The following is a 27,193-nucleotide window of genomic DNA, read 5'->3' as shown; positions in this document are numbered from 1 at the left end:
TGGGCCTGTTTTGCTGCATCTGGGCCAGGATGGCTTGCCATCATTGATGGAACAATGAATTCTGAATTATACCAGCGAATTCTAAAGGAAAATGTCAGGACATCTGTCCATGAACTGAATCTCAAGAGAAGGTGGGCCATGCAGCAAGACAACGGCCCTAAGCACACAAGTCGTTCTACCAAAGAATGGTTAAAGAAGAATAAAGTTAATGTTTTGGAATGGCCAAGTCAAAGTCCTGACCTTAATCCAATCAAAATGTTGTGGAAGGACCTGAAGCGAGCAGTTCATGTGAGGAAACCCACCAACATCCCAGAGTTGAAGCTGTTCTGTATGGAGGAATGGACTAAAATTCCTCCAAGCCGGTGTGCAGGACTGATCAACAGTTACCGGAAACGTTTAGTTGCAGTTATTGCTGCACAAGGGGGTCACACCAGATACTGAAAGCAAAGGTTCACATACTTTTGCCACTCACAGATATGTAATATTGGATCATTTTCTTCAATAAATAAATGAGCAAGTATAATATTTCTGTCTCATTTGTTTAACTGGGTTCTCTTTCTCTACTTTTAGGACTTGTGTGAAAATCCGATGATGTTTTAGGTCATATTTATGCAGAAATATAGAAAATTCTAAAGGGTTCACAAACTTTCAAGCGTCACTGTACCTAACAAGCTGTGGGGTTTTTTTTCCTCACCCTCTCTCTCGTCCCCTGTCTCTTTCCTCTTTCTGTCTTTCTCTATTGAGTTACATGTCGTTCCTGAGACACCAGTGATGCTGACCTCTTCTGCTCCTCAGACTTGCCTGATCCACCCTGATGCCCTACAGGAGGACGGCCTCATATGGACAGTCGAAAGTCGCGCTTGGAAGATGGCTCTGGACACTTACAGTACTGCATCTATGGCTGAGGACTACAGTTGTCATGAACAGTTTTGCACTGAAGTCTCCATCACCGAACAGTTTATACCTTCAACAAAATAGACTTCATGCTAAAACTATAATGAATTTTCCTGGTTACACAGTTACACTTTGTGGCTATGGAGGACACCGTTATAGAAGCAAGTTATTTATAATCACGCTATCTGTTATCACCCAAATGAGGATGGGTCATGTTTAAAGTCTTTAATTTTCTGTAAAGCTGCTTTGCAACAACGTCTAATGTTAAAAGCGCTATACAAATAAACTTGACTTAGCTAGCCGAGGAAAAATGGTTTAATGTGAAGTTGCTTATGTTATTATAGTGAGGTGAAGTTCTTTCTTCAGAATAGCTCGCTTCCTTTAGGAAGTTTTTCAGTGTTTGTGTACATATATTCATCATCATTGCCCCACTTATTGGTTCATAGGCTACTCAAAATATTCCCATGCATTGATACATATACAACCCTGATTCCAAAAAAGTTGGGACAAAGTACAAATTGTAAATAAAAATGGAATGCAATGATGTGGAAGTTTCAAAATTCCATATTTTATTCAGAATAGAACATAGATGACACATCAAATGTTTAAACTGAGAAAATGTATCATTTAAAGAGAAAAATGAGGTGATTTTAAATTTCATGACAACAACACATCTCAAAAAAGTTGGGACAAGGCCATGTTTCCCACTGTGAGACATCCCCTTTTCTCTTTACAACAGTCTGTAAACGTCTGGGGACTGAGGAGACAAGTTGCTCAAGTTTAGGGATAGGAATGTTAACCCATTCTTGTCTAATGTAGGATTCTAGTTGCTCAACTGTCTTGGGTCTTTTTTTTTGTCGTATCTTCCGTTTTATGATGCGCCAAATGTTTTCTATGGGTGAAAGATCTGGACTGCAGGCTGGCCAGTTCAGTACCCGGACCCTTCTTCTACGCAGCCATGATGCTGTAATTGATGCAGTATGTGGTTTGGCATTGTCATGTTGGAAAATGCAAGGTCTTCCCTGAAAGAGACGTCGTCTGGATGGGAGCATATGTTGCTCTAGAACCTGGATATACCTTTCAGCATTGATGGTGTCTTTCCAGATGTGTAAGCTGCCCATGCCACATGCACTAATGCAACCCCATCCCATGAGAGATGCAGGCTTCTGAACTGAGCGCTGATAACAACTCAGGTCGTCCTTCTCCTCTTTAGTCCGAATGACACGGCGTCCCTGATTTCCATAAAGAACTTCAAATTTTGATTCGTCTGACCACAGAACAGTTTTCCACTTTGCCACAGTCCATTTTAAATGAGCCTTGGCCCAGAGAAGACGTCTGCGCTTCTGGATCATGTTTAGATACGGCTTCTTCTTTGAACTATAGAGTTTTAGCTGGCAACGGCGGATGGTACGGTGAATTGTGTTCACAGATAATGTTCTCTGGAAATATTCCTGAGCCCATTTTGTGATTTCCAATACAAAAGCATCCCTGTATGTGATGCAGTGCTGTCTAAGGGCCCGAAGATCACGGGCACCCAGTATGGTTTTCCGGCCTTGACCCTTACGCACAGAGATTCTTCCAGATTCTCTGAATCTTTTGATGATATTATGCACTGTAGATGATGATATGTTCAAACTCTTTGCAATTTTACACTGTCGAACTCCTTTCTGATATTGCTCCACTATTTGTCGGCGCAGAATTAGGGGGATTGGTGATCCTCTTCCCATCTTTACTTCTGAGAGCCACTGCCACTCCAAGTTGCTCTTTTTGTACCCAGTCATGTTAATGACCTATTGCCAGTTGACCTAATGAGTTGCAGTTTGGTCCTCCAGCTGTTCCTTTTTTGTACCTTTAACTTTTCCAGCCTCTTATTGCCCCTGTCCCAACTTTTTTGAGATGTGTTGCTGTCATGAAATTTCAAATGAGCCAATATTTGGCATGAAATTTCAAAATGTCTCACTTTCGACATTTGATATTGTAGGACTCCCTATGTGTGGGTGGAGCACAGAGGACGGCAGGACAGAGATCAGGTTTATAATTTGGCTTTATTGCCACACTTTTCATTCTAACAATAATCACTCGCACAGACACACACACACACACACAACCGGCGTCTGGTTCAGGGATGAGAGCCCCTTCCTCTCTCGCTCTCCCTCCTGATATAGGGCGCGGTCACTGGGAAGACACACAAACACAGGTTAATTACTCTCAGGTGTCGCGATTCTGCCACTTACCTTCCCTGACTCCGCCCTCCTGTCACAGACCGGCGCTTGACCACGCCCCCGCTGCCACAGATATGTTGTCTATGTTCTACTGTGAATACAATATCAGTTTTTGAGATTTGTAAATTATTGCATTCCGTTTTTATTTACAATTTGTACTTTGTCCCAACTTTTTTGGAATCGGGGTTGTATTATGCTGTGCATAATGACAGATATGGATGTTCAGAATGACCTGGATAGCAGAAATTGTACATTATCAAATTAGGATTTGTTGTTTGGGTAAGAAACTCCATGATTGGTGCCTTGATCCTTGACAGACCGGTCAGCTATACTCTGTATGCATTGGCTAAGCAGAGTAAGGCACTGGGGGCCTATAAGGTGGCGCGGCATGCCTTTGAGAAACTCCAGGGCCTGAAGATCCCAGCTCAATTCCAGGAGAGCATGGAGCTCAGCTCGCTCACTGTCCGTTCCAAACCCTACCGTGACAGTGAGGTGTGTATGTGTGTGTTCTTAATGTCCGATGTTCTAGCTATGTGTTTATAATAGGATTTCAAAAAGTTTTAGAGCCTGTGTCTATCAGAATGTTATATTCCTTCAATGACCATTGTGCCAGTGTTGGTAAATCATTCGGAGCATTCTTTATTTTGACATATTTGTAAATTATACTTTATCATTTTTGTAATGAAATATAAAAAAATTTAAAAAGGTGTGTCCTAAAATATGGCATTCTGTACGAGTAGCCTTAGACATGTTTTCTGTGACTGAATCTGAAAGTGTTTGGCATTATGGTAGTACACACTGACTTATATATGTACTGCCATAATTAAATAATATTGGCTGGGCTTTTTTCGTGGTATATCAGATATATTCCATTCAGCTAGCATGATATTGAACAACTCGAAGATGAGTAGCTGAATATATCTGCGATACCACGAAAAAAGCCAGCCAATATTATTATTACACATATACACGTTCAGTGTGTCTTTCTCTTTCAAAATTTTCTCAAAATCTTCCGTATTTAACAAAGCAAACCTGGCAGCCATGTTTGTTTACAAATTGTCACAGTCGCTCGCTAGCACAGAAGTTTTACGTGTCATACGTATCGCATCAGCTCCAACGTGTGACGTCATGTCATCTTGACAACCGTGCAATATCGTAAACCATATTCAATGCTCATTCTCCATTGGGTAGAGTGACGTAACACACGTAGGATAAGCGATATGCTAACAATATTGCATGCTGTCAAACCAAATGAATGAAACCCGCTAGAAGGGAATAGAATACATGTTTTTATTCTATCAAAAAAAGTGTCCTGTTTGCCTAATAATCAAATAATATTGGCTGGCGAATGAGTGGTATATCAGATAGATTCCATTCAGCTAGCATGATATTGAATGAGGCGAAGACAAGTTCAGTATCATGCTAGCTGGATGGAATGTATCTGATAGACTATGAAAAAAAGCAAACCATTATTATTATTATTATTATTATTATTATTATTATTATATGTACATACACTCTTATCAACGTTCTCGAAGGCCAACGCTAGCTTACCCACGACTCAGTGCTGTTAGCATGGCAGTTCAGTTACCTTCCAACTGGTGTAGTGTTAGCGAAGACCAATGCTAGCGCAATCAAGCTGAATATTATTATTTTCCCTTTGTAATTTACTTACTTTTAAAATCAATATCGACAACTACACACAAAATTCTCTCAAAATCTTCCGCTTTTGACAAAGTAAACCTCGCGGCCATGTTTGTTTACAGTCAGTCAGTCACTCACTAGCACGGAAGTTGTACATCTCCGACGTGTCTCTCTTCCAGTTTTTCGATGTCCGTTGGTATGTTTTTCTCTTGTAAATATGCATGAAGAATATATCATGAAGTTTTGGTAGTCTTTTGGGTGTTCAGCGCATCTTTAGTTTCAGTTTATTTATTTAGTGCTTAATCCTAGCACTGGATTAGCCTCATCTTCTCGCTTTCCCAGCCGACAAAATAATGATTCTACGCAGGTTTTGTCATTGGATATTCGCATGAGCTCTGACATGTGATGTCGTGTTGTCTTGACAATGTGCAATATTATAGCAATATTGCACGCTCATTCTCCATTGGGGAGAGTGGTGTAGTAGATGGAAGATAAGCGATATACTAACAATATTGCATGCCATCAGTAAACCCACTAGAAGGGAATAGAATACGTTTTTATTCCATGGAAAAAGTGACCCGTATGTATAATAATATATAATATTATATGTGTGTTTATTTTTTAGGATTTAATTCCAATGTGTTACCGCTGTTCCACCCACAATCCGCTGCTGAACAACCAGGGCAACGCCTGTGTCAACTGCAGACAACCGTTTATTTACTCCGCCTCCTCTTATGGTGAGTGGCCAGCATGCCTGTCAGTCACATCAAAGGGCCAAAGCGTTTAATATTTAAATGGACCACGTAATCCATTTTAATCCTTATGAAATAGGATTTGAATCTTTGAGTCCACTAAATATAATTGTGTGTGTGTTTGTTTTTTTAGAAGTCCTTCCCTTGGTGGAGTTCTATCTAGAGGAAGGGATCACAGATGAGGAAGCAGTATCTCTGATTGACCTGGAAGTTCCTCGAGCGGACAAGAAGACACCCCGCTGGCAGGAAATGAACAGAAGCGGTATCCTTTTACCATACACATGTGCACACACAATGTGTGTGTGGTTACGGGGCATTTCAATAAGCAGTATGGAGAAGGGTGTATGTGCGGTTATAGCTAAGTGAATTAGGATCCCCAGCACTGGATTAGCTCTGCTTACGTACTCTTACCTAAGTAGAATGAAGGACATCAGATGTGACACTTAAATTCAACTAAATTACAATAATGTGATGTGGTCGGCCAGTGTTACTATTTTATTTTTTTTAAATCAGCGGAGCATTTTAAATAAAATTATACTAATTAGATTTTTAAATAAACCACACCTGCTGTAGTGGTAAAACGTTCTTAATAATTGCAATGCCTTATTATTTCATGCTATTTGCAATACATTTTTGTACTTTCAGTTGTAAAAAAGATGACCAGAGAATACAGTTGTGCTCAATAGTTTACATACACAGATAAGAATGTCATGGCGATATTTGGCTTTCAGTGATTTTGTCGAACTCTTCTTTTTCTGTGGTTGTACTTGTTGTACAACATATTTTAATATAAAATAATATCCAATAATTTGGTGCACAAGTTTTAAATTATTTTGGGTTTTATGAAATCAAAACAGGGCCAAAGCTATGCATACAGGGTCAAAAATATACATAACCCCCATTTCGATTATTAATTCAGTGGTGCTGAAAGTTCCAAAATGTCTTTTAACTTGTCAAGGCCAAGGCCTCTTAACTTCCTGTTAGTGATCATGATTGATATAGCTGGTAGCTTCTCTGTGCTAACAAAAAAAGGGTTTGTTTGACAGTACTCATTGGATTGACCAACCCACAGTACAATCTGAAAGTCCAAGGAGCTTAGTGCAGATCTGAGAAAAAGGATTATAGATTTACACGAATCAGGGATGTTTCTTGAAGCATTTTCTAAACAACTGCAGATTCCAGGATCATCAGTTGTATATAAGTACTAGTTATTGGGAGGTGTAGCCACTTTGCCAAGCAACTTTGGAAGAAGACGACCAAAACTGTCACCCTCAGTTGACAGAAAACTGGTTTGGATGGTCAGAAATAACCCAGGAATCATCAAGGCCCAGTCCTGCCATGAACTGGAAGCTTCTGGAACACCAGTGTCGCTGTCTACAGTCACATTGCCATGGACTGAGAGGCTGCTGTCCAAGAAAGAAGGCCCTCCTCCAAAATCGACACTTTCAAGGTCAACTAAAGTTTGCAGCTGACCACTCAGACAAAGAAAAAGCTTTGTGGAGGAAGGGTTTTGGTCAGATGAGACAAAGATTGAGTTGTTTTGCCACACTGACCAGAGCTACAGAGGAACTGTTAAGCATGGTGGTGGTAGCATCATGCCCTGGGGCTGTTTTGCTGCTCGTGGAAATAGTGAATTGCACAAAGTGGATGGATTGATGAAGAAGAACCTCAAAAATCATCAACATAACCTCAAACCATCAGAAATTTGGACACAGTTGAGTGTTCCAACAGGACAGTGATCCCAAATACACATCAGAGCTAATAAATTAAAACGAATGCACCAAACTCTTGGTCCCCCCCCCCCCCCCCCCCCCCCATTAAAATGTATTTTGTACAATCATTCCACCACAGAAAAAGAACAGTTCAGAAATCACTGAAAGCGCAGTATTGCCATGACATGTCCATGATGGCATTCTTTCCTGTGTATAGAAACTTCTGACCACAACTGATACTGTACAATCTTTAGAACTTATGAACAGTCTGGTAAGAACATACGTATGAAAGAAAGCAAGGGAAAATATCCCAGAGTGTGAAGCAGAGCAGTTTTAGGGCAATGTGTCAAAGCGTTCGAAAATATGAAACAGATGGTAACCAAAAGATGTGTGTACTTGTGTAGTTCTCCTTAACTGTGCGTTTGTTGCAGATAGTCAGTTGCTAAGGCTGGATGATGATGTTGAACATCCTGAAGAAGATCCCTTTATGGCCAAACTGAGTTTCGAGGTGAGAGAAAGATTTAGAGATTGAGGAAGGAAAGAATTATGTGTATAAAACCTACATTCAGTTTTCATTTAGCATCTCCTCTCAATAAGATACAACCCCAATTCCAAAAAAGTTGGGACACTGTGTAAAACATAAATAGAAACAGAATCCAATAATTTGCAAATCATGGAAACCCTGTATTTCATTGAAAGTAGTACAAAGACAACATATCAAATTTTGAAACCTGAGAAATTTTATTGTTTTTTGAAAAATATATGCTCATTTTGAATTTGATGTCAGCAACACGTTTCAAAAAAGTTGGGACAGGGGCAACAAAGGACTGAAAAAGTGTAACACTAAAAAAAATACCTAACTTGGTTAATTAGCAACAGGTCAGTAACATGACTGGGTATAAAAAGAGCATCCCTGAGAGGCCGAGTCTCTCAAAAGTAAAGATAGGGAGGGGTTCAGTGCTCTGTGAAAGACTGCGTGGGCAAACAGTGCAACGATTTAAGAATAACGTTTCTTAATGTAAAATTGCAAAGAATTTGGGGATCACATCACCTATGGTACAAAATATCATTAAAAGATTCAGAGAATCTGGAGAAATCTCTGTATGCAAGAGACAAGGCTGAAAACTGACGTTGGATGCCTGTGATCTTCAGGCCCTCAGGCGGCACTGTATTAAAAGCAGACACGTGTCTGTAGTGGAAATCACTGTATGGGCTCAGGAACACTTCAGAAAACCATCGTCTGTGAAAACAGTTCATTACTGCATCCACAAATGCAAGTTAAAACCAGATATAAACAATATCCAGAAACACCGCCGCCTTCTCTGGGCCCGAGCTCTTTTACGATGGACTGAGGTGAAGGGGAAAATTGTCCCGAGGTCTGACGAATCAAAAGTAGAAATTCTTTTTAGAAATCATTGACCCCACATCCTCCAGGCTAAAGAGGAGAGGGACCATCCGGCTTGTTATCAGTGCACAGTTCAAAAGCCAGCATCTGTGATGGTATGAGGGTGCATTAATGCACATGACATGGGTAGCTTGTACATCTGGGAAGGCATCATTCATGCTGAATGATGTATACAGGTTCAGAGCAATATGCTGCCATCCAGACAAAATCTTTTTCAGGGAAGGCCTTCCTTCTTTCAGCAAGACAATGCCAAACCGCTTTCTGCACATATTAAAACTGCATGGCTCCGTAGTAAAAGAGTCCAGGTGCTAAACTGGCCTGCCTGCAGTCCAGACCTGTCTCCTATTTAAAACGTTTGGCACATTATGAAGCGTAAAAAACGACAAAGGAGACCCTGAGCTGTTGAGCAACTGAAATTGTATATCAGGCAAGAATGGGACAACATTTCTCTTTCAGAACGACAGCAATTGGTCTCCTCAGTTCCCAAACGTTTACAGAGTGTTGTTTAAAGTAGAGGTGATGCAATAGAGCAGTAAACATGTTGCTGACATCAAATTCAAAATGAGCATATATTTTTCAAAAAACAAAATTTCTCCGTTTCAACATTCGATATGTTGTCTTTGTACTATTTTCAATGACATACAAGGTTTCCATGAATTGCAAATCTTGACATTCTGTTTTTATTTCTGTTTTATACAGTGTCCCAACTTTTTTGGAATTGGGGTTGCATATGAACCAGCTTTCTTGACTATAGGAAGCTGCATTGCCAGTATTATAGTGCTCAATATATTCATACCTGTCTGTATTCAGATTTCAACTTGTAGTGGGTGTGGCCTTCACTGGAAAGCGTTCCTTCCTCCCTCTTTCCTGTCCTGAACCCAAATCCGAACTCGAACTTGAACCCAAGCCCTGTGACTAAGCCCCTGGGATGCACTGTGAAATATAATCCATATGTAGAAATGTCAGCACATCTGTGCATTCTGCCTCTGACAGTTCCTCAGATTCGGTTTACATCACACGAGTTTGTGAATACGAGTTCATAATTGGTCTCAACTAAGGATGTGCGTGCAGCTGGGATTTTTTTCCCCCCCTCCATTTTAAATCCCATTCACACAGTTATTAGTTTTTGGACCTACCTGTGAATTTGGTTAGTTCTATTTCCCAAAGTATAAGCAAACTTCTTTACTAATTTAAACCATCGTGACCCTGACCAGGCAGTTACTAAGGATGAATGAATCGATTCTGTAAATGCGCTGTGCAACACTTGATATTAATTAGTTTGCCCTGTAAGCGTTATATTTTATTTGAGGGCCAGCCATGGCCTGTAGGTTAGAGAAGCAGCCTTGGGCCCAAAGGGTTGCTGGTTTGATTCCCAGTGCTGGCAGGGAAAATGTGAGGGGAGTTGAGTGAATGAACGGCACTTACCCTTCCCTCTGTATCATGGCTTAAGTGCCCTTGAGCAAGGCACCTAACCCCCAACTGCTCCCACTGCTCTGGGTAGTGTGTGCTGATTGTTCGGTTGTGTGTGTGTTCACTGCTTCAGATGGGTTAAATGCAGAGGAATTTCGCTGTGCTTGAGTGTACGAGTGACCAAATAAAGGCGGCTTCTTCTTCTATATCTGATTGTCCGCTCACATCCACAGGAAAGCAAAAACCTCCCGCCCATGCAGGCTTCCCATTCCCCATGCACACCTCACGATTCAACCAGAACCTTTCTGGCAAGCTTTTGTTAAAAAAACAAAATGCACACACACAAGTGTGTCTGCTGCTCGTACGGTATCTGTATTTGTATCTATGTAGAATGTATCTCATTGCAAATAATGTATTCACATTCAGTTCCATTCCTGCTTCACTACTTCACGACTGTGCGTCTGTGGTCACTGGTGTGTCTGCACGTGTGTGTCTTATAGCAGGGGGGCAGTGAGTTTGTTCCAGTTGTGGTCAGTCGTGCAGTGTTGAGCTCCATGTCTAGAAGAGATGTTTTGATAAAGCGCTGGCCCAAGCCTCTGCGCTGGCAGTACTACCGCTCTCTACTGCCGGATGTCAGCATCACCATGTGCCCCTCTTGCTTTCAGGTATACACACACACACACACACACACACACACACACTGTGTTTGCGTGCTTCTTTAATTTATACAATAGGGGCCAGTCAGCATTAAGCAAATGAGATCACACTATCTGATCTACCTCAATTTCTTTCTTTCATTCTTGGCCACACGATAATTAATTCCCATCCTGTTTCTTATGTGATTCATTTTTCTTCTTTGTGCTGTTTCATCCTGTTTCCGTCCTTCCTCTGCCTGTCCCACAGATGTTCCACAGTGAAGATTACGAACTATTGGTTCTCCAGCACAATTGTTGTCCTTACTGTCGCCGACCCATCGACGAGCCCAACTAGCTCACCCGAATGGACTTGGTGCATTATATATTGGTTTGGTATTTATAGGGTCTATGGATTAGCCCAAGCTGAATGCCTATGAGCCTTCACGAGAGATTTGCATCAGTAAGTATATATGTTTACGGTGGCAGCATTAACGTTGGCGATGATCCTCGAGCCAGAAGGAAAGCGCCACCTCAGCCGATAGCTCTGATAGGATTAAAGAGATCAGAATACTCAGCCTGGGAAAGGCGATTACAGCATTTGGAAATGGCTGGAGCGTGCAAGATGACACTTAAAGCTAGACTGCCTTTCAGATTTTTCAAGTATAGGTCATAAAAAGAATTTTACCCCGACAGTTAATTATTTTTGTTTAGTGGACCGAAAGCTACAGAATTCGAATCGCAGGCTTCCAATTTTATTTATAAATAGAACTATTAATGAATTTAAGGCCACATGGCCCTAAATTCTCCACTATTTTTTCCTGCTTCACCATGACCCAGTTCAAGATGCTACGTCATGCATGACGTGGTGGGCTTTCCCGGTTTGCGCAAGGCATTGTGGGATACAAATTTGAAACAGGAGAGAAAAATGGAGGACGTGAGTGTGCGAATGAAACGTGAAAGACCGACGACAGTAACGGGAAGAAAAGACGTGGTGATATATACGAAGGAAAGGAAACGCAGGACCAAGCTAATAAATATCGGCGCTCAGCGAGCACCTCGGTGTGATCAGCTGTTCATTTAGCGACAGAATGATGGAACTGTCAATGCACGGTCAAAGGTAAACCTGCGCATGCGCAGCACACGGACTTCCTCTGTCTGCTTGACTGCGCGACATGAGTGATTTTATGCACGTTATTTGCTCAGGAATCTCTTCAAATTAAATAACTTCCCAGCCACAGAACGACCTGATATTTTGTAAGATATTACAGAAATATAGATCACAATGAGCAAATTTCAGAGGGAAATCAATTTCACCGATTTAATGAACTCGAAAGGCCGTCTAGCTTTAAACCTTTTTTTTTTTTTAAAGCATCTCTAGAACTATTAATTGACTTGCTTTTGGATTATAATGGGGAAAAATTCCAGAACATTCCATAGACTATATATTTTGTTGTTCTTCTGAGGAAGTCATTGTTTTTATATCATCATTGTAATACTTTGATAATTTATTCATTTGCAATAAATGTTTAAGATGTACATATATGAGCACTGTGATTTATTTTAGAAATTCAATTTTGTAATTTCATAATTGGAGTGGTGCTAGTACGGACCCTGTGGGGCTGTTTATTATTTTGCTCTGAATATTTGGGAGAGATGATGATGATGATGATGATGATAATAATAGTAATAATAATAATAGAGAAGAATATAAGAACGTCTTCAAATGGTGCCTTCTGTCTGTCCTTCAGTGTATCTTAAGGATTAGTCACCCTATTTTATCAAATTGCACTAATCTCCCACTTTCGGTGAGATTAATCCCTCAGGAGGGCGGCATATAAGAGAGCCGCTCAGTGTCCTGGGGAGTTGATCACTTGTTCTCAGGGACTGACCCTTTCTCCACATTATCTAGAGTCCAAGGATATTTTTTTTTGCTTGTTTTCTTTTCTTTTGTCTGTTTTTGTGTTCTCTCTTGCATTTCCGAGTCTCTGCTGTCATCATGAATGGGACAGAGGGTCCAAACTTCTACGTGCCGATGTCCAACAAGTCAGGTTTGGTGCGCAGCCCGTTCGAGGAGCCGCAATACTACCTCGCCGAGCCGTGGAAATATTCGCTGCTAGCTGCCTACATGCTGTTCCTCATGATCACTGCCTTCCCGATCAACTCCCTGACTCTGTACGTGACTGTGAAACACAAGAAACTCCGCACACCCCTCAACTACATTCTTCTGAACCTGGCTGTCTCCGGCTTGTTCATGGTCTTCGGAGGCTTCACGGTCACTCTCTACACTGCCCTGCATGGCTATTTTGTCCTGGGTGTAACCGGGTGCAATATCGAGGGCTTTTTCGCCACCATGGGAGGTGAGTCAACCAACACTAGTTGGGTTTGGTTTGGAGTCACTTTGTGCTGTAGAATATGATGGATAATTTTACTGCAATATATTTTGAAAGAGTTTGAACGCATTATCTTATAGGTGACCTATGGACTAAGCAATTTCTATAGCTTGAAATCTTCTTTAAGACGTATTGAATTAATTTTTTTTTTTTAAAGGTGAGATTGGCCTGTGGTCCCTGGTAGTTTTGGCTATTGAGCGCTACATTGTGGTGTGTAAGCCTGTGTCCACATTTCGTTTTGGAGAGCTGCACGCCATCATTGGAGTTGGCTTCACTTGGATCATGGCCCTCACCTGTGCTGGCCCACCATTGCTTGGCTGGTCCAGGTAACAGTATTCCAATGTTATTTCATCTCCGAAAGAGTAAATGGAAAGTTTCAGTTCTTAATAATAAATATAGGGTGGCACGGTGGTGTAGTGGTTAGCGCTGTCGCCTCACAGCAAGAAGGTCCAGGTTCGAGCCCCGCGGCCGGCGAGGGCCTTTCTGTGTGGAGTTTGCATGTTCTCCCCGTGTCCGCGTGGGTTTCCTCCGGGTGCTCCGGTTTCCCCCACAGTCCAAAGACATGCAGGTTAGGTTAACTGGTGACTCTAAATTGACCGTGAGTGTGAATGGTTGTCTGTGTCTATGTGTCAGCCCTGTGATGACCTGGCGACTTGTCCAGGGTGTACCCTGCCTTTCGCCCGTAGTCAGCTGGGATAGGCTCCAGCTTGCCTGCGACCCTGTAGAACAGGATAAAGCGGCTAGAGATAATGAGATGAGATAATAAATATAATGCATGGGCATGATATACCTGGAGGAACCCGGACCCAGCAAATTATTTCAGCGGACCAAGCTGATTTTTTTTTTTTTTTAAATGTAGTTATGAAAAAACAGCCATAGTTGGTGTAGTGGTTAGCACTGTCGCCTCACAGCAAGAAGGTTCTGGGTTCGAGCCAAGTGGCCAACGGGGGCCTTTCTTCCTGTGTGGAGTTTGCATGTTCTCTGTGTGGGTTTCCTCCACAGTCCAAAGACATGCGGTTAGGTTACCATGGGGCAGCCTTAGGCTGATAGGCTGAGGTGCCCTTGATGCCCTAGGTGCTTCCCTACTGCTACATGGGCACTGTTAGCATGGCTGCCCACTGCTCTGGGTATGCGTATGTACTCATTGTTCAGTTGTGTGTGTGTGTGTGTTCACTGCTTCAGATGGGTTAAATGCAGAGAGGAATTTCACGTGTACGTGTGATGAATAAAGTTGTTCTTCATCAACTCTAGTTTTCTAATCATTAAAGAAAATGATCACTGAAAACGAACCCAATTCACGTCACCGATCCTATCAATTCTAGGACAGCGTTTCTGTAATGTTTTTATGCGTCTAAAATGGAATAAACATCAAGAAAATGCGTAATTTAATTATAAGGAATGCTTTCGTTCCGCCGTCAGAGTTGATGTCAGAGTTGCTTCTCGTCACCTAGTGGAGAGCCATGCCGTGACGATCCCGGCGGACAAGTTGACTGGCCAGGACGATTTTTACAATCAAATTGCTATGCAGTACAGTATTATTTTCACAGAACACACTTCACAGAGAGAATACAACAATATGGGACTAAAAAAAAAAAAAGTTTGCGATGAAAATAACTGCACTAAATATGAGGTTGAAAAAAATGACCACAGAAGACCATGCGGTAAGCAAATGGTGGGGTCTCGCCTGGATCTGGCTTCAGCAACTTCTGCGTCAGCCTCATTTTGACTTTTCACGGTATCCTTATAGCGGTACAGATGAATATGGCGGCGTATACATGTTTTGACCGATGCCCTAACTTCCACCCATCCATTTTCCGTAACTGCTTATCCTGTGCAGGGTCGTGGGCAAGCTGGAGCCTATCCCAGCTGACTACGGGTGAAAGGCGGGGTACACCCTGGACAAGTCGCCAGGTCATCACAGGGCTGACACATAGACACAGACAACCATTCACACTCACATTCACACCTACGGTCAATTTAGAGTCACCAGTTAACCTAACCTGCATGTCTTTGGACTGTGGGGGAAACCGGAGCACCCAGACACAGGGAGAACATGCAAACTCCACACAGAAAGGCTCCCGTTGGGCACTGGGCTCGAACCCGGACCTTCTTGCTGTGATGCGACAGCGCTAACCACTACACCACTTTTAAATGTGAAAATAATCAATACCCTTTCAGAATGACTACCACAACTTAGTGCTACTTTGAATTACATGTCAAAGTGCTTAATTACAAGTAAATCCATATTTTTACGATTAATTTCCTTTAACTAGCATGGCTGCTCTAGCACTCCCTGTTTTACAGCTTATCCAATCGTATGCATTTATGCAAACTATTTCATTCGAAGTCAACTCATCAGCCCGATTCACAAAAAGGAGAGTTTTCACGGGTTTTAATGAGACTGAACGGTTACAGATTTTCGTTGAATGCTGATGATATCATGTGATCAGTATGTTAATAGTACAATAAAAATATTTTAATAAAAGCTTAAAGATTCATGGCAAAACCTGATTTTGAAACCTTTGTGTGTTTGTGTATCTGTGTGTACACATGCTTACTGTATACAGGTATATTCCAGAAGGGATGCAGTGCTCGTGTGGAATAGATTACTACACCCCGAAACCTGAATACAACAACACGTCATTTGTCATCTACATGTTCATCCTGCATTTCTGTATCCCGCTTCTGGTCATCTTCTTCTGTTACAGCCGCCTTCTCTGCACTGTTCGCGCGGTGAGCAGCGCACACATACATACATATATATGCATGCACACTCTTAGACTAGTTAAATGCGTTCAACATGACAAAGAAGTTCAGTATGAATAGTTAAAGGAGAACTGAAGGCAAATTTTTTAATCATCAAAATTCTATTTCTCTCATTTTATTAAATATCGGAATGCATTTTTGATCGCTATTTTGTCACTGCTATAGCAAGTTATGAGTGTTTGAAATATGCTCTGTAATATATCAGTCCGTATGTCAAAGCGACGGCCGTAAACGAGATTCGTTGAGACCTGTGCAAGACGTCATAGAACGGAAGTAAAACGTACAGCGGAAATCAAAGTGACCGACATCTGCCAACGTTGTCAAAAGACGCGCGCGCCCTCTTTTGGATGCTGACGTAATCAAGCCGGAAGTTTTGTTTGTTTTGTTAGCAATCAGGAAAGTTTGAAAAAAGTAGGCAGTAATCGTCATTTAAACTCGTTTTTGTGCAATATTTTGTTTGGAAAACAGTTTTCAAAATGGCGGCACTGACACCTGGCTGACGCTTCACGTTTCGAAGTCTCGCACAAGTCTCGTGAAGATCGCGCGGATAAGCGACGCCTGCCGTGGACCAAACGAACTAAATTCAACACGGCTAAAAACCGAACAGGCCGATAAGTATAATATTTATTTGCAATTAGTCGCCAATACGAGTCATGATATAAGGTTACTAAAAGCGAAAACGTAATTGAATAACACGTTAATTAAGAAATAAAGCAAGTTTAAACATGACTTCAGTTCTCCTTTAAATGTTACAGAAAAAATGTTCCCTGTGTGAGTAAAGAAAGCAGCATATTATATCTGTGTCTGAAATCACTCACTTGTTCACTACTCCCTGCTCACTATCTAGGGAGTTCTATATAGAAGACTATAGTGAGCTCATTGATAAAATGAAAAAAAAAAACCCCGCTTTCGGACAGTACTCCGCGATGCCATTATTTACGTCATTACTGTCGCACAGTTAAAACGTGCCAGATTAGTCGGCTGCTGGGCCGACTTAAATATAATATTTAATTGCAATTAGTCGCCAATATGAGTCACGATATAAGGTTACTAAAAGTGAAAACATAATTGAATAACACGTTAATTAAGAAATAAAGCAAGTTAAAAAATGACTTCAGTTCTCCTTTAATATGTTTGTATTTATGAGTTTGACATGCCGTTAATTATCTTTAGGTTTTTACTTTCACATGCTAATCATGAAATTAAAATGTGCCTTCTGATTTTAAATACATTCAAATATTGATGCATTTCACAGTTATTCCACGAAATCGAGTCACACATGAGCTGATAGCGGCTATAAACTGTGTACAACAAGATTGAGCGGAATAACTATTTTTTTTTTCATCCACATTCACTGTATTTTGAGAGAGAGAGCATTTTTATTTTTTGCAAATTCAATAAATAAAAACTTGATACAAAACGTCCGACAAAATCATTTCCGCTTAGAATGTAAACAAACTGGCGAAATGACCGTTTTTGGAAAAAAAATATACGTTCTTACCATCAAATACTTTGATTCCATATTTTGCTGCTTTTTTTGTACTTTTTTTTTTTAGTTTTGTTTTTGAGTAGAGTTTTTGTTTCATCCTCAGTTGGTTCAGTAACGCGCGCCGCCATTTTGTTTTTCTCTAATCACGGTATATGAGCTGATATCCTAGTAGTAGAATAGCCAATCAGAGCGCTTTTTTTTTTTTCCAAATATAAACGATCTTTATTGAGGGTGCCAACGTCAGAATGATTTACTGAAGGGTCCTCAAAAAAAAACCCATTAAAAACTATAAAAGTGATACAATATAAAATATGAAAACGCATCAATTCATAGAGTGGTTTACATCAACCCATGAAATAAAGTGTAACTGTGAATAAAAGAAAACAAGTCAACAGATTAGAGAGCACTGAAAAGACAATTCTACAACTGAGGTACTTGGATTTCAAGGGTTAAAGCTAGACTGCCTTTCAGATTTTTCAAGTGTAGGTCATTAAAATAATTTTCCCTGACACCTAATTATTTTTGTTTAGTGGACCGAAAGCTACTGAATTTGAATCACAGACTTCCAATTTTATTTTTTTCTAACAAAACAATTTCGGGCCATGTGGCCCTACTTTCTCTGCTATTTTTTCCTGCTTCACCATGACCCAATACAAGATACTACATCATGCATGACGTGGTGGGCTTTTCCCGTTTGCGCAAGGCATTGTGGGATACAAATTTGAAACAGGAGAGAAAAATGGAGGACGCGAATGAAACGTGAAAGACCAACTACAGTAACGGAAAGTGAGAAGAAATATATGTTATTTACCAGCTGGGAGGTCCGTATGGTGAAATACCGTGACCGAGGTCTTGAAAGTACTGAGCGAGGCCCTCTGGGCTGAGGTCAGTATTCAAGGCCGAGGTCACGGTATTTCACCATACAGACTGACCTTAAGCTGGTAAATAATATATTTATTTTTTTCTTTACCAAATTCTAACAGAAAACGAGAGCGCCTGAAAGGGAAAACCGAGCCGAGCCGCCATTTTGAATCCTCATTCACGGCTGTAATGCAAATGGCTTCCTCCTCGGTATACAAGTGCACTTCCATGGCAGGAAAAAAACTACATTTTGCCGCCTATGTAGTCCCCTATTTATACAAAATTGAGTCATTCAGGATTCAGCCATGTTTTTGCTCGGCATTAGCAACAGTTAGAGGTTTTTAGCTTTCTCCTGAAATGTTTTCATTTATTTCTTCTTCCTCAGGGTAGTAACACTCGCGTTCATTGTGAACACTGTCGTTATCGCTATCCATGATGTAAAATTAATGCTATTCTCCTGAGAAATGTGGAAAATAAATGTTGACAAAAATTGCTACTATGTTTGTTGTTGTTGTGAACGAGCGAGTCGCCAGAGGTCCGTAACCGGGGTCTGTAACCGGGGTCCGTACCATAAGATACGGACCCACTCGCCAGCCAATCAGAGCGCAGGATTTGATGGAAACTGGACCACGAAAAAAATAAAAGACGTTATGTTATATACAAAGGAAAGGAAACGCAGAACCAAACTAATAAATATCGGCGGTCAGCGAGCACCTCGGTGTGATCAGCTGTTCGTTTAGCGACAGAATGATGGAACTGTCAGTGCACGGCCAAAGGTAAACCTGCGCATGCGCAGCACACGGACTTCCTCTGTCTGCTTGACTGCGCGAAGCGAGCGATTTCATGCATGTTATTTGCTCAGGAATCCCTTCAAATTAAATAACTTCCCAGCCACAGAACGACCTGATATTTATTTATTTATATACACACACACACACACACACACACACGAGAGAAAGTAAGTTAGTTAGTTTCTTTATTTTTTATTTTATTTTAGCTCGAGACTCTGTTTTGGCAGAACATACTATGAAACTGCTTTTTAAAACTTTCTTAATAATGTCACGTCTCTTGAGGACTTGTTCTAGTCACCTACAGGAAAATTTGTAGATGTCCACAAGCCCTGGTTTCTACTGGCTGCTGTTTATTCGTATCATGACAGCATGCGATTGCTCATATCCAGTGAATGTGTATCTAATAATTTTACATGTTTGCATCATCTAATCTATGATCAGAAAACATAAAATAAGACAAGTCTTTCTATTTGCTTCCCCCCCCGTGCTGTTGTTTTTTTTTTTTTTTGGCCAGGCCGCAGCTCAGCAGCAGGAGTCAGAGAGCACTCAGAGGGCAGAGAAAGAGGTCACCCGGATTGTGGTCGTTATGGTGATCGCATTCCTGGTGTGCTGGTTGCCGTATGCCAGTGTCGCATGGTACATATTTGCCAACCAGGGCTCTGAGTTCGGACCTGTTTTCATGACCGTACCGGCGTTCTTCGCCAAGAGCTCCGCCTTTTACAACCCCGTTATCTACATCTTCCTCAACAGACAGGTACAGCAGCAACAGTGTTGTTTTTACTTTTACTTTTCGCTCAGATTACATCTTGTGTCTTTAATGGGTTTGTTTTCGGAGTGATAGTGTACCTGTACAGGTTCTGGAAACAGTGTTGAGATTAGAGATTGAAAGATACATATCTAACGATACAGTAAATATTAAAGGTACAAAAGGTGTCCCGCCTGAAGGTACCACCCCTGGTGACCCCCTTATTTCTGAGAGTGTATACAGCAGTTCAGTCTGAAACCAGTCCATGTTTACTATGTTGTGTATTATTTTAGTATTTGTGTGTGTCGATAATATTATAGATAATATATCTGGTCCTGGGCGGCACGGTGGTGTAGTGGTTAGCGCTGTCACCTCACAGCAAGAAGGTCCTGGGTTCGAGCCCCGTGGCCGGCGAGGGCCTTTCTGTGTGGAGTTTGCATGTTCTCCCCGTGTCTGCGTGGGTTTCCTCCGGGTGCTCCGGTTTCCCCCACAGTCCAAAGACATGCAGGTTAGGTTAACTGGTGACTCTAAATTGACCGTAGGTGTGAATGTGAGTGTGAATGGTTGTCTGTGTCTATGTGTCAGCCCTGTGATGACCTGGCAACTTGTCCAGGGTGTACCCCGCCTCTCGCCCGTAGTCAGCTGGGATAGGCTCCAGCTTGCCTGCGACCCTGTAGAACAGGATAAAGCGGCTAGAGATAATGAGATGAGATGAGATATCTGGTCCTTGTCAACAGTACCAGTCAAATGTTTATACACCCCTACTCATTCACAGGCTTTTCTGTATTTTCTACATTGTAGAATAATACTGAAGACATCAAAACTACGAAATAACATCTGGAACGTATATGGAATCACGTGCTAAACAAACAAGTGTTAAACAAAATATGTTTGACATTTTAGATTCTTCAAAGTAGCCAGCGTTTACCTTGACGCTTTGCGCACTATTTGCATTATCTTAACCAAATTCATGAGGTAGTCACCTGGAATGCTTTTCAATTAACAGATGTGCCTTGTCAAAAGTTAATTAGTAGACAAGTTTCTTGCCTTCTTAATGCATTTGAGATCAAATAGTAAATAATAAAAATACAGTAAATAGCCCTATTCCACAGCGCAACTGTAGTAATCCATATTATGTTAAGAAGCGCTCAACTAAGTAAAGAGAAACGACATCCATCATGACTTTAATACAGGGGTTCTCGACCATTTCTGCTTTAAACCCCACCTATTCATATTTGTAACGAGTTATGGTCCATTAAAAATGATCCCCAATTATTTTGGCTCATCTGTTCTATTAGAATCTAATAATCTGTTGTAATAGGATGTGACATCACTCCCTGTTCCAGATGGGAGCCCAGGAATTAAATAAATGCAATAAAAACAAACTGTTTTTAATTGTAGGTATTGTATTTAAAACTGTATGGATGAGCCAGAAGCCAAACCATGCATGCAGGGCGTTCTCAGTCAAAAGTAATTAATGATCCAAAAGTGAAGTCTGGTCAATTAACACAAGAACTTATTGCCATGTTTGTGTTCAGCAAACAAGCAAGTTATTAAAAGCAAGAAGTCCACTCAAAAGAAGTGGATATAGAAACCACTCAATGGAATTACATCCTTACACGCTAACAAAGAAGGATTTTTCCTACGAGTTGGAAAATTATCCATCCGTTGAGTTCCCCGAGATCTCAAACTACCTGGTGCTGCAGACATCGTTCTACACGGGCAAACAGATAAAAACCTGGAAGAGCATGGAGGAGTACAACTTTTTATATGTGGCTGGGTTAAAGATCTGGGGATCAGGACACTACAGATGGCAGATAGACGGTGGTAGACAGTTCTAAGTGTAGGAAGAGTGTTTATTAGCAGGTGTGATATTTACAAAAGCAGAATCCTAAAGCAGAGTATTTAAACAGCGTTATAAACATGGCTAGAAACGAACGTGACCGTGATAATGATGATACTCCTCGAAGCCTCCGTGAAAACAGCGTCCTTATATGTGCGTGCTGATTGTGCTCAAATCAGTATCGGGTGTTTCCCATAACGACCGGGTCCCAAGTGCGCGCGCAACGGCCACTTGAGCTGCACCAGACTCAAGTGCACAAAGACTTGACAGTCAAGTATTCACCTGCTACGTGACCACAACTTTTACCGGTAGCTCACATGCATATCGCTACCAAAATGCCTCATTTTCATTGCTAACCCATCACAAAGCATCGCGAGCTGTAGCGTGACCATAGTTTCATGAGGCGGATGTGACGTCGGATGCAACCCAGCAATTGTACCCTACTACGAGTAAAAATGAGCTTCAACTTGAGGGGAAAAAATTCGCAGCCCATTAGAGGCCCGGTGGTTGAGAAACACTGCTTTAAGACATGAAGTGTCTCTTAATTAATAAAAATAAAGAAAAAACATCGGATTAGAAGGGGTGTCCAAACTTTTATCTGGTACTATATATTGAGAATATTTGGTGCACTGATTTAAAAAAAAAAAAAAAACAATATACAAACAACAACAAAAAAAACAGCATTCATCCAAATAATGTAGCGATAATGAATGCTCCAGTGGCTGTGAAGATTCTCAGTCATCCAGGTCATGGTAAACTGTGGGTGGTAAAAGAGAACAACTGGACTTGCTTGAAGATTCTTGAAGACGTTTCACCTCTCATCCGAAAGGCTTCTTCAGTTCTGTCTGACTGGTAGGGAGCATCAGGTATTTATCCTCTCATGGATGAAAAGCTCATCTAAGGTGTCATTGAGTCATCCTGTTGGTGTGGGTCACTGGGGGCTGGTTGGGAACGGCCTCGAGAGTCGTTAGGACTTTTATTTTATTTTAATCCTAACGACTCTCGAGGCCGTTCACAACCAGCCCCCAGTGACCCACACCAACAGGATGACTCAATCAGTGCGTTTACATGCACATAGAGAAAATTGAATTTCTGCCGTAGCTCGACTGAAATCGAAGTTCTAAATGCCATGGAAGCACCTTAGCTCGGCTGAAATCGGACCGAACTGGATTTCTCTTAATCGAGCTACGCGACCTAGATTATGCAATTGTAGCCGAGCTACTTAGTGCATGTAAACCCTGTCAAGCTACTTACTTCAGCACTGCCCCTTCCGGAAGTGACGAGATCACAAGCGGGAAACACAACAGCCTTGGTCGGCATGACAACAGTAGTAGAAACGTGCACTTCTGGACTTCTCGATGTTGCTGTCCTCGTCGTTGTTCTTCTTGTGAACACGGAACTGATGACTTTGTTTATACTCTTGAATAGCTCTTCTTCATGACGACAACCGGAAGTGTACCAACACGATGGGGCGTGTAGCGCCACGTGTGGCTCGGGTGCACAATGTACCTCACACAATAGCTCGATTTCCTTGTGTGCATGTAGGATTGGATTTCTCTGGCACCCCTGCTGGGACCCTTAGCTTGATTACCGACAGTAGCTCGATTTGGATGTGCATGTAAACGCACTGAATGACACCTTAGATGAGCTTTTCATCCATGAGAGGATAAATACCTGATGCTCCCTACCAGTCAGACAGAACTGAAGAAGCCTTTCGGATGAGAGGTGAAATGTCTTCAAGCAAGTCCAGTTGCTCTCTTTTACCACCCACAAATGCTCCAGTGGTTTGGACCGTATCCATAGTAACCTGATGATGTGTTTGAATTTAAATGAAGGGTTTTTAATGCAATCTTTATGGTCTATAGATTGTGAGATTACTGCAGTCAGTACTGAGTAAAGAATGGAAAACCTGTAATTAAAACTTGATTATAATGGAACTCTTAGGGAAGTTGTTGAATGTTTAATGTATGTGATCAAATGTGTTGTGGCCTGGAAGAAAGAAAAAAAAACAGTCGAAAGTTGCTATGTCTAACTTCTGGAAACCAGACGTTTTTCTTTTTTATTTTATTTTATTTTATTTTATTCAGGCTTCTTTCTAACCTTGCCTCACTTTTGATAGGTGTGATTTTCTCACACAAGGAATGTCACGCTGGGATCGAGTTGTTCGACAGTTGTGTTAGACGTGTTACAGTGAAACAAACATAAGACTACTCAAATCAATTTGAGATTTGACTGTCAATGTCCACAATGCTCCTTCGCCATCACAGCATCATCAAAACAGAGAAGAGCTCTTCCACACTGTACAGATGATGGCAGACAAAGCTATTTAAGCGTTTCAATGACCTCATTTAAACATGAAAATACATCGAGGCTCATGTTTAAATGTCAAACGATGTGGACGATGCTGATAATTAAATAATGTTAGCTGGCGTTGAGTAGTATATCAAATATATTCAATTCAGCTAGCATGATATTGAACAAGTCGAAGACGAGGAGCTGAATGGAATATATCTGATATACCACGAAAAAACCCAGCCAATATTATTATTATTATTATACATACACATTCCTTTCAGGTGTTGACCGCGTCTTTCGCTTTCAAAATTCTCTCAAAATCTTCCGAAATTAATGAAGCAAACCTGGCGGCCATGTTTGTTTGCAAATTGTCACAGTCGCTCGCTAGCACGGAAGTTTTACGTCTCTGATGTGTCTCTTTTCCAGGTTTTCGATGTCCGTTGGTATGTTTTTCTCTTGTAAATATGCATGAAGAACATCTAATGAAGTTTTGGTAGCCTTTCGGGTGTTCAACACGTCTTTCTCTTTCCCGGCGGACAAAGAAATGCTTCGTTATACAAATAGGATAAGTGATATGCAAACAATATTGCATGCTATCGAACTAAATGAATGAAACCTGCGAGAAGGGAATAGAATACATGTTTTTATCCCATCGAAAAAGTGTCCTGTATTAGGCATATCAGATGCTCGCTGGCCGTGCTGTGAAATTTCTGCATGCAGACGCTCATCTAAGTTTCCAAATCTGTCATTGCTTCAATCTTGAATATTTTCTATCGTGAATATGATAATTAAAAAGCTTATAATCTCTGCTTTCCAAAGAAATTTCTATCGTTAAGATCTGTTCAGTACTTTGGGAGGATCGGCAGGTTGAAGTTGGTACAACAGAGGAAAAACTCTGCTCGCGGGACGTCGGGAAACTGCCGGTGCTTTACTTTTTGAGTCACGGGAAAGCACTCAGGCTCTCCCTCTCTCTCTCTCTCTCTTCTGATCGGTTTCTGACTGGATTACTCGTGAATATCAATCAGATAACTTTTATCGTGATGTTCTCTTGCTCTCACTGTTTCTGATGAAGTATTCAGCAAAATTTTCCCTCGGCTAGTTTTGATGTTATGATTCACTGGAGACTTTGAAGTGAGTTTTCATAGCTTTACCTACTTATTTTTTAAATCAAACTGATTCCTGTAAATAAATAACTTTTAGAATATAACTGTAGTTGTTTTGATGAAAAATATTAAGATCTTAGTGGTCGGAATGAGATTTTAAAAAACCAGAAGTCAGAAATGCGAGGGCCAATTTCTATTCAATTAATGTAAATTGTTTATTGGATGTGGCTCACACTGGTTTTTCGAGGTTCTCCTCGAAAGCTGTGAATATTAATCAAAATAATCATTTATATCCTTTCATATAAACACTAGTAGGCCCAACTTTTGAGAAATACAAAGGCCTACAGAGCACAAAGAGGGTATTAGAAATAATCTTTTATTATTTTATTATTGAGTGGACTGATTTTAATGTTTTTGCCTAATTGGCATAATTAATACTAATTAAATACTAATTTGCGTAATTTGTTTTTACTAATTTTTCAAGCTTTGTATTCAGTATACGACCATCTCTGTGCCTGCCAATTTCCATGTAAATATCTTGGAAAAATAAAGTTATTAAGAAAAAACATCTGATCTCATTCATTAAAGAGGCCCATTTTGGACCGTGTGATCCGAATGCAGAATATTACGGCCGTTTTCTAAAAATTAAGCCATTTTTTCAACCTTTGATTTGTAGTATATGATATGCCTACCTGTATGTATAATAATCAGTAGTAACTCATTTCCTGTTGTACACTTAGAAGTCTTTAACATTAGTCTTTAATGCTGTTTTTCGATAAGTGGAGTGCAAGTGTAAAAGAAGAAAATGTCTAAATTTGACTCTGCAAATGGCCGCCAAAGGCCGCCACACGTAACAATAAATGTAAAAACCGCGCTGCAATAATAATAATAATAATAAAATATTGAAAAGAGACAGATGAGAGAAGCTGAAACTGGCGCAATAAAAGTAATTCCAGTTATTAATGCTGTCCATTGGGTTTTATGGTTTTGATTCATAGTGGGAGCGGCACGGTGGTGTAGTGGTTGGCGCTGTCGCCTCACAGCAAGAAAGTCCGGGTTCGAGCCCCGTGGCCGGCGAGGGCCTTTCTGTGCGGAGTTTGCATGTTCTCCCCGTGTCCGCGTGGGTTTCCTCCGGGTGCTCCGGTTTCCCCCACAGTCCAAAGACATGCAGGTTAGGTTAACTGGTGACTCTAAATTGACCGTAGGTGTGAATGGGAGTGTGAATGGTTGTCTGTGTCTATGTGTCAGCCCTGTGATGACCTGGCGACTTGTCCAGGGTGTACCCCGCCTTTCGCCCGTAGTCAGCTGGGATAGGCTCCAGCTTGCCTGCGACCCTGTAGAACAGGATAAAGTGGCTAGAGATAATGAGATGAGATGAGATGATTCATAGTGGTGGCATTTCAAACATCAAACATAATAATAATGTCTTTATTTCTTTATTCTTCTAGTACTAACTTTATAAGTACTATTGTTTTCTTGGGATAGTTCAGGAACTACATGCTGGTCACCCTGTGCTGTGGAAAGAACCCGTTTGGTGAGGATGAGACCAGCACCACGTCCTCTACAAAGACCCAGTCCTCTGTGGTCACCTCAAGCCAGGTGACCCCTGCCTGAACCTGTGAGCTCTGATCTCCAGCCCTTTCAACCCCCCCCCAGCGCACCAGAAACACCATCAGCGGAGTAGGCTCTCATTCGCCGCCCTTTAAACAGCCAGTCATCTGTTCACGACTTTGCATTTATGGTTAGTCTCCCATCAAGCAGTTAATTGTGTGCAGTTTGTTTCTGGATTCCTGTTGTGTGACTGTAACATGCACACTGGAGCATGGCATGTCATCTAACGTAGGATTTAATGGGAACATGTTCAATTGAGTTACGCCAAGCTTTGATACATTCCATTTGTTTTCATGATCATTAGCCCCCTGGACATCCTTCCTCATTGTGCTTATTAAATAGGTTTTTCAATAAATCTGTAGTTTCGACTTTTAGACTGAACTTAGAAGACCTGCTCCTTCTCTGTTAATCACTGTGTGTCATGGCGTGTCACAAGTGAATGATGTAATGAATGGGGAGAAAGGCAGACAGATATGAGTCATGAAAAAACATCTGGAATCACAGGTTCATGGATGTCATGTTCAGCTTTTGGGATTCTGTTTGGTGCATTTGGCTCATTGTTAAAGGAAATGTTAGGATGTGTGTTACCATGTGAATTGTTGTGCAGTGTGAAATAATAATAAAA

At 41.1% G+C, this 27,193-nt stretch overlaps 2 protein-coding genes across 4 annotated transcripts in view; both read left to right on the top strand.

Moving 5' to 3' along the window:
• The window catches only part of ift122 (intraflagellar transport 122 homolog (Chlamydomonas)), a 190,742-nt gene extending 178,532 nt beyond the window's left edge, over positions 1 to 12,210 (top strand). For 2 of the 3 annotated variants that reach the window (XM_060931573.1, XM_060931570.1), the window contains exons 24-29: positions 3,443 to 3,608; positions 5,386 to 5,497; positions 5,646 to 5,774; positions 7,656 to 7,732; positions 10,540 to 10,704; positions 10,943 to 12,210. In XM_060931573.1, the coding sequence (XP_060787556.1) occupies positions 3,443 to 3,608; positions 5,386 to 5,497; positions 5,646 to 5,774; positions 7,656 to 7,732; positions 10,540 to 10,704; positions 10,943 to 11,029 (736 nt within the window). In that variant the 3' untranslated portion in view covers positions 11,030 to 12,210. The remainder of the gene's footprint in view (positions 1 to 3,442; positions 3,609 to 5,385; positions 5,498 to 5,645; positions 5,775 to 7,655; positions 7,733 to 10,539; positions 10,705 to 10,942) is intronic. The other variant, XM_060931572.1, reaches the window with a different exon arrangement.
• Positions 12,211 to 12,294: 84 nt separating this feature from the next.
• LOC132892968 (rhodopsin-like) lies at positions 12,295 to 27,193 on the top strand. The gene is made up of 5 exons (XM_060931574.1): positions 12,295 to 13,031; positions 13,222 to 13,390; positions 15,632 to 15,797; positions 19,486 to 19,725; positions 26,443 to 27,193. The coding sequence occupies exons 1-5, from the start codon at positions 12,671 to 12,673 to the stop codon at positions 26,569 to 26,571; spliced, it is 1,065 nt and encodes a 354-aa protein (XP_060787557.1). The 5' UTR covers positions 12,295 to 12,670; the 3' UTR covers positions 26,572 to 27,193.

The sequence above is a fragment of the Neoarius graeffei genome, chromosome 10 (assembly GCF_027579695.1).
Source record: "Neoarius graeffei isolate fNeoGra1 chromosome 10, fNeoGra1.pri, whole genome shotgun sequence".
In the NCBI taxonomy this organism is placed as follows: Eukaryota; Metazoa; Chordata; class Actinopteri; order Siluriformes; family Ariidae; genus Neoarius; species Neoarius graeffei.
This window is presented reverse-complemented; position numbering and strand designations above follow the sequence as displayed.

Bases quoted from the DNA above. Each gene is read 5' to 3' on its own strand.
- LOC132892968 (XM_060931574.1), top strand. From the start codon at position 12,671: ATGAATGGGACAGAGGGTCCAAACTTCTACGTGCCGATGTCCAACAAG. The intron at 13,032-13,221 runs GTGAGTCAACCA...TTTTTTTTAAAG, and splicing joins CTTTTTCGCCACCATGGGAG to GTGAGATTGGCCTGTGGTCC. The intron at 13,391-15,631 runs GTAACAGTATTC...TACTGTATACAG, and splicing joins CCATTGCTTGGCTGGTCCAG to GTATATTCCAGAAGGGATGC.